At 41.2% G+C, this 15,163-nt stretch overlaps 1 protein-coding gene across 2 annotated transcripts in view; it reads right to left on the bottom strand.

Moving 5' to 3' along the window:
- RELL1 (RELT like 1) overlaps positions 1 to 15,163 on the bottom strand; it is an 84,972-nt gene that overhangs the window by 26,982 nt on the left and 42,827 nt on the right. For both annotated transcript variants that reach the window (XM_023738967.1, XM_004384678.2), the window contains exons 2-4: positions 13,420 to 13,644; positions 11,293 to 11,364; positions 2,735 to 2,792 (exon numbers count right to left, since the gene is read on the bottom strand). In XM_023738967.1, coding sequence (XP_023594735.1) covers positions 2,735 to 2,792; positions 11,293 to 11,364; positions 13,420 to 13,644 — 355 coding nt within the window. The remainder of the gene's footprint in view (positions 1 to 2,734; positions 2,793 to 11,292; positions 11,365 to 13,419; positions 13,645 to 15,163) is intronic.

The raw sequence follows: 15,163 nt of genomic DNA, 5'->3' as shown, positions 1-15,163 counted from the left end.
TGCAGATGGTTACTTAAGGGAAATGCCAGCTGAGGCCACCCCTCTCCCTCAGTAATGTAAGAAGCAGGTTTAGATTAAACGAAAAAAGAAAAACCTCTTCCAATGATACAAAGAGGCCGGGGAACTAATCTCAGGTAGCAGGTAGTCAGCTCTCATGACCATGCAATGACCTTTCATTTCAGACAAACAAAAAAACAATTTATGTCTTCTAGAATGGAGTTAATTGGCTGAAAATAAACAACTGTTTCTAATGATGATATACCATGTGACTTCAGAGTATTGGGTTTCTTTCGAAATGACTGATCTCTTTTGTCATGCAATCACACTAATTTCTCACACATACCCAAGTGTTTGCCTGGACCTCTGAGCAGAGAGACCCCAAACATATGTGCCCTGCAGAAGAGAAAAACTTAAATCCCAACCAAACTACTCAATGCCTTAAAACAGACTATTTGATCTAATCTAGCTGTTGGGTCAAAGAAAGCAAGCTTTTAGCTCCGGATATCAAAAGTGATGGATGCTGATGGTAGTGGTCATAGTATTATTAGTAAAACAGCTAACACGTATTATTCTCAGCATTCTTACATATGTTAATTAATCCTTACAAAAGTCGATGAGGTATTATTAATGTCCTCATTTTAAAAATGAGGACATTGAGGCTCAGAGAAGTTAAGTAACTTGCCCAAGGTCACACAGCTAATAAGTGATGGATCTAGGATCCAAACGTAAAAAATCTAATTCTAGAAACCACCCTCCTCTTAAAGCATTATAATCTAGTGCTTCAGAAACAAGGGAAACCATTTTGATAACCTGGAAGATATCTGGCTAAAATATAAAATCATAGGTATATAGGCCAGGTGTTAGTTACTTGAAAAAGACACATACCAAGGCTCTGGCCTATAAGAACAGGAGGAATTAAAACAGGACAGGGTCAGACTGACCAGGAATCAGCCCTCTGATGCAGGTGGGGGTAGGTGGGGTGGCAGCTCTGAGCAGAGTCAGATACCTGAGACTACTGCAAGAGCCCCAAAGGCACCTGGCAGGCTCGTGATGGCAGAAGCCAGCCTTTTTGTCACTGAAAGCTGGCCCACCAGCACATTTAAGAAGGGTAGCCCACGGTTGGAAAGATAGTCTCAAACATCACAGACAGCCAGAACTTTCCTGGTGCTCTTTAGGGATGCTCTTTAAATTGTTAAAATAAAAACACAGGAGCAGGAGTAGCTTCCTACGGTAAAATGTTATATTAATACCACATATTAGAATGCTGAATTCAAGAGTTTAACAAATTTCATTCAGCAAATATTTATGAAGAGACACCTCGTACAAAACCCAATGGCAGGCACTACACGATGTCCAAAGAGGACAGCAACCAAGTGCTTAACCACTGGGCCACCAGGACTCCTTGAACAAAGATACCACAAGCTAATATGGTCCTAACACCGGGTGTCGGTGGTCAGCGCTGGAACACAGGACACATTACAGCTGGTATCTCCCTATGAACTACCCCACTTGAGCTTCCTAAGCTGATCCTCCTGTTGTTTCTTCCCTCTAATCCATCATCGCAGGTTACCTGAATCTAACAAGGTCAGTTTGACAAACGTGCACTATTTCTAAGATGTGCTGGGCACACGACCCACACAGTAAACAGAAAACGTTCCAAATGTCTTGGCTGGCACTCAGGCCCAATGTGCTTTCTGGCCTCATCTTGCTACTGTCCACAGGACACCCTCTGGCCACCCCAGACTGAACCATTCCCAGGCATGTCCCGCACTTTATGTTCCGCTGCCTTTTCCCAGGGACTATCTTCTGACTACAACCAGCCCCTGCCCCTTGTCTCCACCTGGTGCTTCCCTGATGTCCCACCAGCCCCATGGAGCTCCCAGAGCCTCTAGTCTTGACTTCCCCTACGACACCTTCACGCTCTCCACCACAAGGCCTCATCCACATGTCTCTGTTTCCCACTAGACTGAGTTCCTCGAAGGTAAAGATGTGAGGATGCCCAGCTCTAACACAGTACCCACCACCCAGCAGGCATTTGATAAATGCTCCTTGTTGAGAAATGACAAACACTATAGAAATGCAGGTATCTGTAATTAATTATGCAGGAATATGATACTGAACAAGTATACTCTAAAATTGGTAATGCACAAATAAAACTTAGTAGGTGCTCCTAAACCAACCTGATATTCACTTAATCATCATTGTTCATGAAGCTTTCCAGTGCCCAAGGTGTTTATGATAACCCAGTGAAGTCAGTACTATGGTTATTTTATAGATGATGAAACTTGAGCTCACAGTGGTCAGTTAACTGGCCCAAGGACAGGCAGTCAATAAGTGCTGAGGTAAGGCTCAACCAAAGTCTCCCAATTCCAACACTGTGCTCTTCACCACTAACACCTAACTTCTCCCATCACTCTTCTCTAACACAGTAGTTCTCAACCAGGGCTGACTTTGCCCCCACCCCCACCCTAGGGAACATTTGGGGATGAATGGAGACATTTTGGGTGATCAAAATTTGGGAGGATTGCTACTGGCATCTAGTAGGTGGAGGCCCAGGATGCTCTTAAACATCCTACAATGGACAGAAGAGCTGCAATCAAGGACTATCTGGCCAAAATGTCAATAGTGCTGAAATTGAAAAACCCTGCTCAGGCAGAGCAGCATTACTCACGTCACTATATTTGAGCAAATAAGTGAAAAAATGTTCCATTTTAAATGGGGGAGGGGCACTCACCTTTCAGGATCACCCATGCTGTTATCTGCTACCATTGCCTTTAAAACATCAGCATTTGCTAAGGAAAAAATAAAGAATTAAAATTGAATGAGTAAAATAAGTAATCACAGACTTAGAGCATCAGAAAGACAGAAAAACACCTAATTCAACTGCTTCACATCACAGATGAGGTCTTGGGGCCCTGCAGAAGGACCGGTCTTGCCCAAGGTAACCTCACAATATGGCACCATCTGTGAATGGAATTTACCACTCCGAATTGAGTAAGAGTGACAGAGACTCCATCCAAAGGAAAGCAGATCTACTGCACAGCTTTGCTTCTCCACACATCATTATCAATATAACTTAGAAGAATACATTTCTTTTCCCCTCTCAAATCAAAAGGGATGCTGTTTTGCATTTAGCTTATTCTGGTAAATGTTTGTCTCAAGAGATCTATATTCTAACTTGTATGCACCAAAACAATTAGCCCAAAATTATGGATACCCATGTACTGTCAAGTCTACTGCATATAAAATCAGGTGTGGGAAAGAGTTAATTTTGCAGGTGGGCCATTTGGCTTACCTCTCTGCTTCAGGATCATACAAGCCCCCACCCTGGCTAGACATCTTAAATTTTCAGTGTTGAAATAGTTCTCTAATAAGACTTGTCTCACATTAGACATTGGACATGTTATCAGGAGAGACCAGTCCCTGGAGAAGGACATCATGCTTGATAAAGTAGAGGGTCAGTGAAAAAGAGGAAGACCCTCAACAAGATGGACTGACACAGTGGCTGTAACAATGGGCTCAAGCATAACAATGATTATGAGGATGGCGCAGGACTGGGCAGTGTTTCGTTTTGTTGTATGCAGGGTCGCTATGAGTCGGAACTGACTCGACGGCACCTAAAAACAACCATATTAGACTTCCAATATTAATTTTTCAAAAAAAATCCAAACTTGTGGCGTGGGGGGCTAGACTGTTAACAAAAGCAAATTGAATTCAAGTTTCTTGGCGTCCCTCCTTCCCTACACCATATTCTTTTCACCCTCCCAAAGAGTGGTCAAAGGTCCCTGGGAGGCACAAACAGTTTGCACTTGTCTGCTAACCTAAAGGTTGGAGGTTCAAACCCACCCATGATGTCATGGAAGAAAAGTCCTGTAATCTGCTTCCATGAAGATTACAGCTAAGAAAACCCCATGGAGCAGATCTACTCTGTAACACATAGGGTCACCATAACTCAACGGCAACGGGTTTGGTTTAGAGTAGTCAAACTGGCAAGAATAAAAAACTTAAGTGGATGTTCAAATTTCTCCTGGATATTTAATTGGCAAGGCCAAATGTTATAATTGACTCCTAATCTTTTCCATTGATTTTTAAATGGACTCATGACTAATCACAGCAAATTCTCTAGAGGAAAGAATAAAAAATCACTATTTACCATGTCAGCCAACTACAACATTTAACATTTCACATCTCAAGTGACACCCCTGTAGGAAGAAAATTAATTCCCACACACTGGGTTGAACAGGGACCTGGACCTGCTCGAAGAGCTGTGTTATCACTAAAGTGTTGATACTGGTTTCTCAAGGTCTTATTGCCCCCCTAAGGGGACTTTTTCAACATTTTTTTCCCCCTAATCACCCTTCCATGAGATTATAATATTGCAGATAGTCTATATACCTGTTTAGTATTAGATGTATATCTGTGCTTTATATACAACTTTCTGGAGCCACAGAGGCTGGATGAACCCCTGGAGCTACTGCCCTGAGATAATCTTTAAACTTTAAACCAAAAATATCCTCCGAAGTCTTCTTAAAACCGAACAATAATTTAGCTTAACTAGTAAAGACTATCTGCCTTGAGCACGGTGCTCTTTGCCTTGAGCACGGTGCTCTTTCAAGAACTATCTACATGGGATCAAATTGATAACGGAAACTCAAAAGGCTAGATAGGAAACTTAGGGGGCAGTGAGTTTATGTTAATGGGGTGAGAACAATTCGGAAAAGGAGGGTGAAAATGATTGTACAACTTGAAGAATGTAATCAAATGCCACTGAGTTGTACATGTAGAAATTGTTGAACTGGTGTATATTCTGCCAAGTATACCTTGAACAACAAAAAAAATAAATAAATTATAAAAATTTAAAGAAAAAACAATGAGATTTATTTTATTCCTCAAGAATCAATGTCACCCCTTGGGGGGTATCACCTCCATCCCCTCCTTGAGAAGGCATGTTTTTTGTTTTTTTAATTTTTAGGGGGAAGGATTAAAATAGCATACCATCCTTTTCTAAAAGAAATACTTTCTTTGCCCTTCGCAACTATCTGTGATGATGTCCAAATGGATTGCAAAGAGTTTTGACCTGAATAAGATTCTTGTCCTTACAAAAAGAGTACTGAAATAAATTGGTAGTATCTTCTCCCATATAACAAAGAAGACAAATCACCCCCTGTAAGGCAGATTTAAGCATAATCTAGCAATATCAGTCACTTTCCCTTTTGACTAGTATTAAGGAAACTAGTATTAAGAAATACTTTTCTTTCAGATAATGGGCTAGGGGAATATACAATGTTTTTCCAATGTTCTCTTATACTGTGTCCTCACTTACCAAACTTCAAAACTATACACGTAACAAAGGTTAACAGTAACAACAACAAAAAGTATTAAAGTAGGGATAGCACTAGTAGCACATAGAGGAATTAGTGTTTTTAGAAATAAGTTTCAATAGTTACCTGAAAACATTAATCAGTTATAAAATGAGGACTTCCTTTAGAAATATCAAACTATAAAGTGATCCCAGGAAGATCAAAGAGTAAAATCATTACTACAACTTATTGTGTAGACTCCTGTTTCTCCTGTAACTCATCCTTATCTCCTAGAAATAAGTAACTAGTAAACAGCCCCTTGAAACCCTGGTGGTGTAGTGGTTAAGAGCTATATCTGCTAACCAAAAGGTCAGCAATTCGAATCCACCAGGCGCTCCTTGGAAACTCTATGGGGCGGTTATACTCTGTTCTATAGGGTCACTATGAGTTGGAATCAACTCGAGGGCAATGCATTTGGTTTTGGGTTTAAACAGCTTCTTTGTTTGCTGTGAATGAAGTCCTGAAGAAGAACCTCATATTTCTATACAAACATCATTTACACCTACCCTGTACAAGGAAGGTAAGTGTGTGGGACCAACACACACACACACACACACACACACACACACACACACACACACACACACACGCCACAAGCCAGTCTCTGGGCTAAAGCCCAGTCTACACCGGGGAGTAAACTTTAGTAATCTGCCCCTTGGGAACACTTTGCCTTCATGTGATGAGAGGCCTTTCTAACATAATACCATCATTAGGACTTATAAACACATGCTTTATTTTGGCTGTGAAATTACTATAAAAGAGCAATAATCTAATTATGCTCAATGGAACATATATTTCCTCCTTCCGTTTTACTCGTAATTCCAGTAAGCAACGAAAGCTGGTTTTCCCTACATTCGTCAACAACATTTCCTTTCCTTTCACAGGCTGCCAGAGAATTGGATGAGTCAGTTATAGGACAAGGAAAACTAGCTGAGAGCAAACTTTCTAGCCAAGCAGTTGCCCTTGAGTTGATTCTGACTCATGGCAGCCCCATGTGTGTCAGAGTAGAACTGTGATCTGTAGGGTTTTTCAAGGGCTGATTTTTCAGAAGTAGGTCACCAGGACTTTCTTCCAAGGTAGACAGTTGTTATTGTTGTGTGCCATCAAGTTGATTTTCAACTCATAGCAACTCCGCGTGACAAAGAAGAACTGTCCCATAGGGTTTTCTAGGCTGTATCTCTGAAGGAGAAGATCACCAGGTCTCTCTCCTGTGGAGCCGCTGGGTGGTTTCGAATCACCAACCTTTTGGTTAGCGACCAATCACTTAACTGTTGTACCATCAGGGCTCCTTACCAAAACAGACAGATTTTAAGGGCCTGGAAACTCAGCTATGGCATCGCAGATACTTTCCAAAGTCTCATACAATGCAATGACCATGCAAACACTATTCAATTCAGCCCTATTTAAAAAATCAAATTAAAAAGTAGCATTGTGGTTAATCCAAATCTTGGGATTAGGAGGAAAACAATCATTGTGTAGGTCAGCTGATTAATCCATTCTCCAAGAGATATTTGGCTAAATGAAATTTGATTATAACATTCAAGGCATGAAGTGTTTAAACCATAAATAAGAATGTCACCATAAGCACAGGTCAAATATTATTCCATCTGCCAAATTAAAAATGCACAGCAGAAAACCATTTATATGTCATGACTGCAAATGTTTAAAATATGTGAATACTGGCAAAGAAAACCTAAATAAAATGGGAAATGTTAATGGAAAGATTGTGTTTGTTTTTTTTTAATTTTTAAAGAAAAGTTATGGTGTGTTTGCAACTTTTAAAAAACTAGAATGTTAAATCAACATTAATTCTAATCAATCAGGAGATGGGAAATATCAACAGGGGGTCTAGTCTGATATTCGGCCCAGAGCTGTCTATGTTCATGACGGAAACAAAGATTAAAATGCATTTGTTCCATAAAGTAGAGGATTTCAGTCTCAAAGCCAAATTTAAAAATGCTAGGTAATAAAACTGGTAAGAGACTCCAGTGTGTATCTAATCACCCAGCTGTGGTGTTAGGAGTTCAAAAGTGCCATTTGGAGAAGGGATGCCCAGTGAGATCAGATGTCTCCTAGGTAGCCAAGGAGGAAAATCAAGGGTGACACAAAGGTACAGAGACACTTCCTGTCCTCACAGGTCACTGAAGAAATCACAGGTAGACAGGTGAAGGCAGGGGTAAGGGGAGAGGGGAAACGGTAAAGAATAAGACAGAAGGGAAAAGAGGAGAAAGGATGAAAACAGTGCCTCAGGTATCACACTGGGGCACCTACTGGTTGTCTATTAGATGAGGAGGAAATCAACACAGTGGAAACAAAAAGGCCTCTTTCTGAAAGGAAAATGACATCATTAAAGTAAGAAAAAAACAGCCCTGTTTGCCCATGAGTTGGGAGGTGAGGGAATTATACGGTATCACCCTTACAATGCGGCCTTTAGGGATAAAAGAAACGCTCAGAGGTAGGTTTGATATCAAACAAAATTGGTAACAGGGACCTGGACAAAAACATGCTGATAGTAAAAGAACCCAGCAGCTATCACCCTGATGGGTGCCTACTTCCTCCAAAAGAAGGTCGTTACCATCGAGTCGATTCTGACTCATAGCAACCCTGAAGGACAGAGTAGAACTGCCCCACAGGGTTTCCAAGGAGCGGCTGGTGGATTCCAAATGCCAGCCTTTTGGTTAGCAGTCAAGCTCCCCATACGCTTCATTGTGGCTGTGATTAAGAGAAGAGGCCCAATGCTAGCACCATCTTGCTATGCACTGGCTGTGTGACCTTGGGCAAGTTTCTTAACCTCTGGGCCTGTTTCCTCATCTGTAAAACTGGGATGGCAACAGGGTCTACCTTACAAAGTAGTGTTGAGAATTTAATGGATTAATGTTCAAGGAGTTCTATAAACTACTCCAGCGGTCTACTTTACCACCTTGAAAGGAGAAAGTTTAGCATCCCTCTTTCCTACCACCAGGAAAGAGGCAGTATAACCAGTGGTTAAGAGCACAGACTCTGGAGTCAGAATGCTTGAGTTCAAATCCTAGCTCTGCCACTTGCAGCTGTGAAACTGGTGAAGTTAGTTAAGTACTCTGGGCCTCAGTTTCTCAACTGCAACATGAGAATCAAGTATCCGACTCATAGGGTTGTTAATTCCTGTTAAGCCCTTGGAACAGGCCTGGCATATGGCAAACACTCAATGGGTGCTATAAAGTCTATACATAAGAATGTCAGCAAAGTTTTCACAACTGACTTATTTCAATCAATTCAGCTGTTCCCATCTCATCTGTAGTCACTAATTTTGCAGCTGTTTCAGCTCTCAGAAGCCTAGCTCCCAAAGCCATGGGAGGCAGTTTCAAATGTTAAAGGCACAGGAGCAGTGAAGGAACCTCTGTGCCTTCCTCTATGCAGGACTGCAGTGGCGGGACCTTCCATACTAAAAACATCTTTGAGGATCTTTTGCGCAAGTTAAAAAGCACTTTTTAGCATAAAGGAAGTTGCATCATTGGTTATTCAGGAATACAGTAGTCTCCCCTTATCCGCCGGAATATGTTCCAAGGCCTGCCACCCGTGGATGCCTGAGACTGCAGATAGTACCAACCACTATATATACTATGTTTTAACCTATACATACATACCTATGATAAAGGTTAATTTATAAATGAGACACAGTAAGAGATTAATAACAATAATAATAAAATAAAACAATTATAACAATATACTGTATACAAGTTATGTGAATGTGGTTCCCCAGGTGGGATGGAGCGAGAAGGTGTGAGATTTCATCACGCTACTCATCTAACATTTTCAGACCTTGGGTGACCACGGGTAACTGAAACCCCAGAAAGTGAAACCACAGATGGGGTGTGGGGGATGTGTGTGTGTGGGGGGTGCTACTGTAGTATCACCAAATACTGTGCCTTGAGAAAAGTATTTGGAAGACATAGATCAAAATCCAGGTGTTCTGGGTTTTTTTTAAACACCATTTTAGTAAGTTTGGGTAACTGGTTTTAGACTGTAGCAAATTAAGAGAGGAGAGGCAATGTTGTATGGTTGAAAGGGGATGCTGTGTGTAGAGCCAGAAGAGCCAGGCTGCTATACTAACCATGAAAACTTAGCCACTCAGAAACTTCATCTGTAAGATGGGTATAATGATACCAACTTTATAGGGATATTCTGAGGATTAAATGAGATTACACACATAAAGCATCTTGAATTATGCCAAATAAATAAAGCACATTCTATCAACAGCAATGAAAATTATGTCGAATCATATGGAGTCAAATACAGTTGAATAGACATACTGACAAACAAAAGGCTGAGCCAGACACAAGTTCTTGTTGAAAAGTGAGGATATGGGGGGAAAGGGGAGGACGGCACAGCAGGTATTTACTCATGTACTGAGCCATGGACAAATGGCTCAGCTGCCTCAGTGCCTACTGCATGAGTCAGCCCTGACTAGAGCAAAGCAGGCTTCGAACTGGTTCTGCTCAGTTCAGGCACCGCTGACAAAGTAAAACCCAAATGGCCCTGAATTTTTAAAATGTGGGTAAACCAGAACAATAAACAGAATGGGAAAAATTACAGGTCGAAGCCCTGCTAGAAACTTAATCTCCCTCTTAGAAAACAAGGGCAGCGTGCGCATTGCATGGCAAGCAAATCTCTTGATTGGCAGATTCATAAACAGTGCTGCCCTGCTCAAAGATGGTGGCCGACTGCACTGCTTTGAATGTGTATCACTCTCCACAGTCCCAGCAATAATCCTAATGCATTAGGCTCCTGAAAGGGCTCACTATGCCTCTTCCGAGTCTCCCATTCCAGGGCTTTGACCAGTAATTTTTCCCATTCCGGTTATAGTTGCATGTAACCCAAATTTTAAAAATTCAGATCTGCTCTGATTTCACTTCATCAGACATGACTGAATTGGCTTGAACCAGTTTGAAGCCCTGGAATAAAGACAGCCTGAGGAAAAAGTTATTTATTTTTGAAACTGTCCTGTGAACTTAAAACACAGGAATTTGTAGCTATCAAGTGTGTGCGTCCAACATATCTTAGCAGTTACTGAGGGCATGGTATCTTATCAAGATAGTAACAAGTGTTCAGAACAATGATGCTATTTTGATTTATCCAATCAAGATTAAATTAATCTTTGACTTAAAAAGTGGAGCATTAGAACACATTTGGGGAGGGGCACAATGCTTAAATCCATAAAAGATAAACTTTTGAAAAGTTTTAACACTTAAGAACAGTAACATTTGAGTGCTTATTATACAAAGCACTTTACATGCACTAAGTCACAACAATGCTATGAGGTAAATATTATTATCTGTCCCTGGGTGGTGCAAATAGTTAATACACTCAGCTGCTAACCGAAAAGTTTGAGGTTCAAGTCACCCAGCGGTACCTTGAAAGGAAGACCTGGTGATCTACTTTCAAAAAATCAGCCACTGAAAAAACCTCATGGAGCACATTCAACTCTGACATACATGGGGTCGCCATGAGTTGGAATCAATTCAAGGGCAACTGGTGGTAAACATTATTATTACCCTCATTTTACAGAGGAGGAAATGGAAGCTTTAAGAAATAAAGTCAGGAGGCTTGAAGAAGTAAAGTCAGGAGGCTTCAAGAAGTAGTCATGAAGCTTCATGACTTTCCCCAAATCACACACCACCAGTAAGCAGTGAGGCCAGGATTTGAACACTAGCCATCAGCTCCAGGGGTGGTGCTGCAACACACAGAACAACTGACACTTAGAAAACTCACTTATATGAAACCCTCATGGTCAGATAACGCTGCAAACTGAGGTATCAGTGAGCTTAGGTAAAAGGCACTGCCGATAACTTCAGAAAAATCGACAGGAGAGTATATACATATCCTGACTTTTCAAAGCAAGTTTTTAGTATAACATATGAATAGTGAATTGTTTGAGACACAAAAATGTTCATACCTTCATTTTTCATGATATAGTGGACAATCTGCCCAACTGTGTCACTATTTTCATTTATACTGTCATTCAATTCTGAAACAGAAAAAAGGGAAGACAGAACATGTTACCATTGGCCACCTGCATCAAGTCAATTAGACACTCAATCTTACAGTCTAAGATCTCACTGAACAGCCTCCAGGAAGCTCCAGGGATCAATCACGCTGCTAACAGTCTAGGCTTTCTTCCTTCAGGCCCAAATTGCTTAAAGCATAGTCTATAGCGACATCCTTAGCATAATAAGCATAAAAAGAAAGTACCAAGATTCTCCATTAATCTCAATCTAGAATATGCTTTTCTAAACACCTCCTCACTTGCCAAGACAACAATTTCATGCATTTATACCAGTTCTTACTACTGTTATTTCTGTCTCATCATTTCCTTAAATCAATTTGGCTTTTATTTTAATTGCAGGCTTACTATATGAGTTTAGAGTATTAATTTCTTTTTTTTTTAATTTTATTATTATTCATCCATGTTTAAAAGACTCTTCTGAGCTTTTAAATACACTTCCAAATTATCTTAATTTTGGCCATGACTGTCTGTCCACAAACTCAGTTTACTTTTGCGGGACTCTGAAAAACTGAAACCTCCACTCTGAAACCAATTGGTATTTGTTTCAATCAAACAAGGAGGAAGAGGGAGGTTTTAAACACCTCATCCTATTTCACAGAGAAGAAATCAAGGTGTGCAAGGTCCTACCCACTTACTTTGACAAGCATCTCCTCCATCCATTGGGTCAGCTTTCCCCCTATGTTAATATAAACGTTTGGTTTTGCAATGAGAAGCTGGCTGCTAAGTCAACCTACGGAGGGGCTGTGAAGGAGGCGAGGAGGAGTTTCTGCTTTCTGTTGACAAATACTCAAGCTTTGGTTTGCTCATAAGCTTACATATGACTCATCTCTGCCTCAAAGGTCAGTGGGGGTGGGAAAAACCAACAGCCAGGCAAGCTGGCAAGGAATGAGGAACCTCCCTCCACCCCATTCCCCAGGCTCACTGGAAGGGCAACCTACTCCAAATGTCACCTTTCTGCAAAAAGTGCCCTTTGAAAGGCTGAAATGGACAGGAAGAGTTATTTACTATCCCTCAAGACCCAAGTCAGGATGATCGCAAAGAATATCTGTGAAGAAAACAAGATTTCATCTCTTTGTTGTTGTTGCTGTTAGGTGCCGTCAAGTCGGTTCCAACTCATAGCGACCCTATGCACCACAGAACAAAACACTGCCTGGTCCTGTGCCATGCTCACAATTGTTGTTATGCTTGAGCCCATTGTTGCAGCCACCGTGTCAGTCCATCCACCAACTCCATGCTGAGAAGCAGAGGTGAGACACTCCATAGGTAATACTAAGGCAACAGTTCTTATATGTTTCTACTGCACTGTTCATAATCATTTATTTCATACACATAAATTCCAATCACATAGATTTAAGACAGAACTCCCCCAACAAAAGAAAGTACCACAAAAATGGTGATACCCCCTTAATCTTCCCACCATTCTTATTAGAATTGTATTCAAGAAAAACAGCAAGGATTAATGCTTACTAAGTACGAGTGTCAAGCACCAAGTGCATCTTCTCTCTAAATTACACAGTAACCCAAGGTGGAGAATATTATTCTCATTTAAAGTTTACATAAGAAAAAATAAGTTTACAGGAGACATAAATTGTCCAGGACACATGGCAAATCAGCATAAATTACTTGGTAGGTGCTTAATAAATGTGTGTTAAATAAATGAAAGTCCCTGGGCGGTACAAACAGCGAATGTGCTTGGTTGCTACCTGAAAGGTTGGGAAGCCAAGTCCACCCAGAGGTGCCTTGGAAGAAAGGCCTGGCGATCTACTCCAAAAAATTAGCTACTGAGAACTCTGACACATGGGGTCACTATGTGTCAGAATCAACTCAACAGCAACTGTTTTTTTAAATAAACCAAAGCAAAAATTCAAACTCTGAGTGTGATTACTATAAGGTCTACACCACCTGCTGTTAAAATTGACCATTTTGCCCCATAAAGATGGAAAACACATATGACTGGTTTCTTATTTAAAAATCCTCCCCACCCAGCTCCCTATAAAAAGAATCCAGGTTATTTACCTATCTTTTCAATCTTTTCCTCTTCGACCTCTTGTTCGGCTTCTGTTGTACAACGATACCCTTTCTTCTTAAGCAGGTGGCAGATGAGGACACCAAAGAGACCCATGATAAAGAACACAGGGACAAGCACATACGCGATATATTCTGGGTGCCCGTTCTCAGCATTGCTGGCGGGCGATGGTGTCATCTCTGTCCTGGAGTGCAAGGTGTGGCTGCCACCATTGTCTACAGAAGAAAACGTGCAAGCTGCGTTAGATGCCACTTGGTGGCAAGAAAAACCTGACACCTTCAGGAAATTTTCACATTGCGATGGATTGAATTATGTCCCTCCAAAATGTGTGTCAACTTGGCTAGGCCATGATTCCCAGTATTGTGTGGTTTCTACCATTTTGTGATCTGATGTAATTTTCCTATGTGTTATAAATCCTAACCTCTATGATATTAATGAGGCAGGATTAGAGGCAGTTAGGTTTATGAGGCTGGATTCAATCTTTAGGATTAAGTTGTATCTTGAGTCAATCTCTTTTGAGATATAAAAGAGAGAGTTGAGCAGAGAGGAGAGGGACCTCATGTCATCAAGAATGAAGAACCACAAGGGGAGGGTGTCTTTTGGACCCGGGGTTCCTGTGCTGAGAAGCTCCTAGACCAGGGGAAGACTGATGACAAGGACCTTCCCCCAGAGCTGAAAGAGAGAGAAAGCCTACACCTGGCATTAAAAAAAAAAAACTAAACCCGTTGCCATCAGGTCGATTCCGACTCACAGCGACCCTATAGGACAGAGTAGAACTGCTCCATAGGGTTTCCAAGGAGCCCCTGGTGGATTTGAACTGCCGACCTTTTGGTTAGCAGCTGTAGCTCTTAACCACTTCACCACCAAGGTTTCCATCCTGAATTCAGACTTCTAATCTCCTAGGCTGTAAGAGAATAAATTTCTGTTTATTAAAGCTATCCACTTGTGTATTTCTGTTATAGCAGCATGACATAACTAAGACACTCATTAAATCAAAGCCTGCTCCCGAAGCCATGAGCCAAGAATGACGGCTCTGACCGCACATGGCACCAAAGGTGAGAGCCCAGGCTTGGGGTAAAACATCTGAGTTCACATCCTGTCCCTGCTACTCATCAGTTGGGTTCCATCTTGAGTAATTTTTTTTTTTTAAAACCTCTTCAAGTCAGCCTCCGTTTCTTCAGTAAAAGTACCTACTCGGTGTGGATGGAGGTACAGAGTTTTGGTGGCATGTCCAGCACAGAGCAAACACATAAACAGTAGGTACTGTGAGACTGCACTGTTTAGTGATTAAAAGCACAGTCTCCAGAGCCATGGGTTTGATTCCTGGCATCACCACTTAGCAGCTATGTGACACTGGACAAGGACTTAACATCTAGGAGCCTCTGTCTCCTGTGAAATGAGCATAATAATAAAGAGCCCTGGTGGTGCAGTAGTTAAGCACTTGGCTGCTAACCAAAAGGTCAGGAGGTTCGAACTCACCAGCTGCTCCATGAGAGAAAGATGTGACAGTCTGCTTCTGTAAAGATTACAGCTTTGGAAACCCTATGGGGCAGTTCTGCTCTGTCCTACAGGGTCCCTATGAGTCAGAATCAACTAGATGGCAACAGGTGGTTTTTTGGTTTTTGTTTTTTTAACTCAACCCTATAGGGCTGTTATGGACATGAAATAAATTAACAATGTAAAACATTTAAAATCATTTCTACAACACAGTAAATACTCAATAAACTTACATAC

Source organism: Trichechus manatus, unplaced genomic scaffold (assembly GCF_000243295.1).
Source record: "Trichechus manatus latirostris isolate Lorelei unplaced genomic scaffold, TriManLat1.0 scaffold00126, whole genome shotgun sequence".
Taxonomy (NCBI): Eukaryota; Metazoa; Chordata; class Mammalia; order Sirenia; family Trichechidae; genus Trichechus; species Trichechus manatus.
This window is presented reverse-complemented; position numbering and strand designations above follow the sequence as displayed.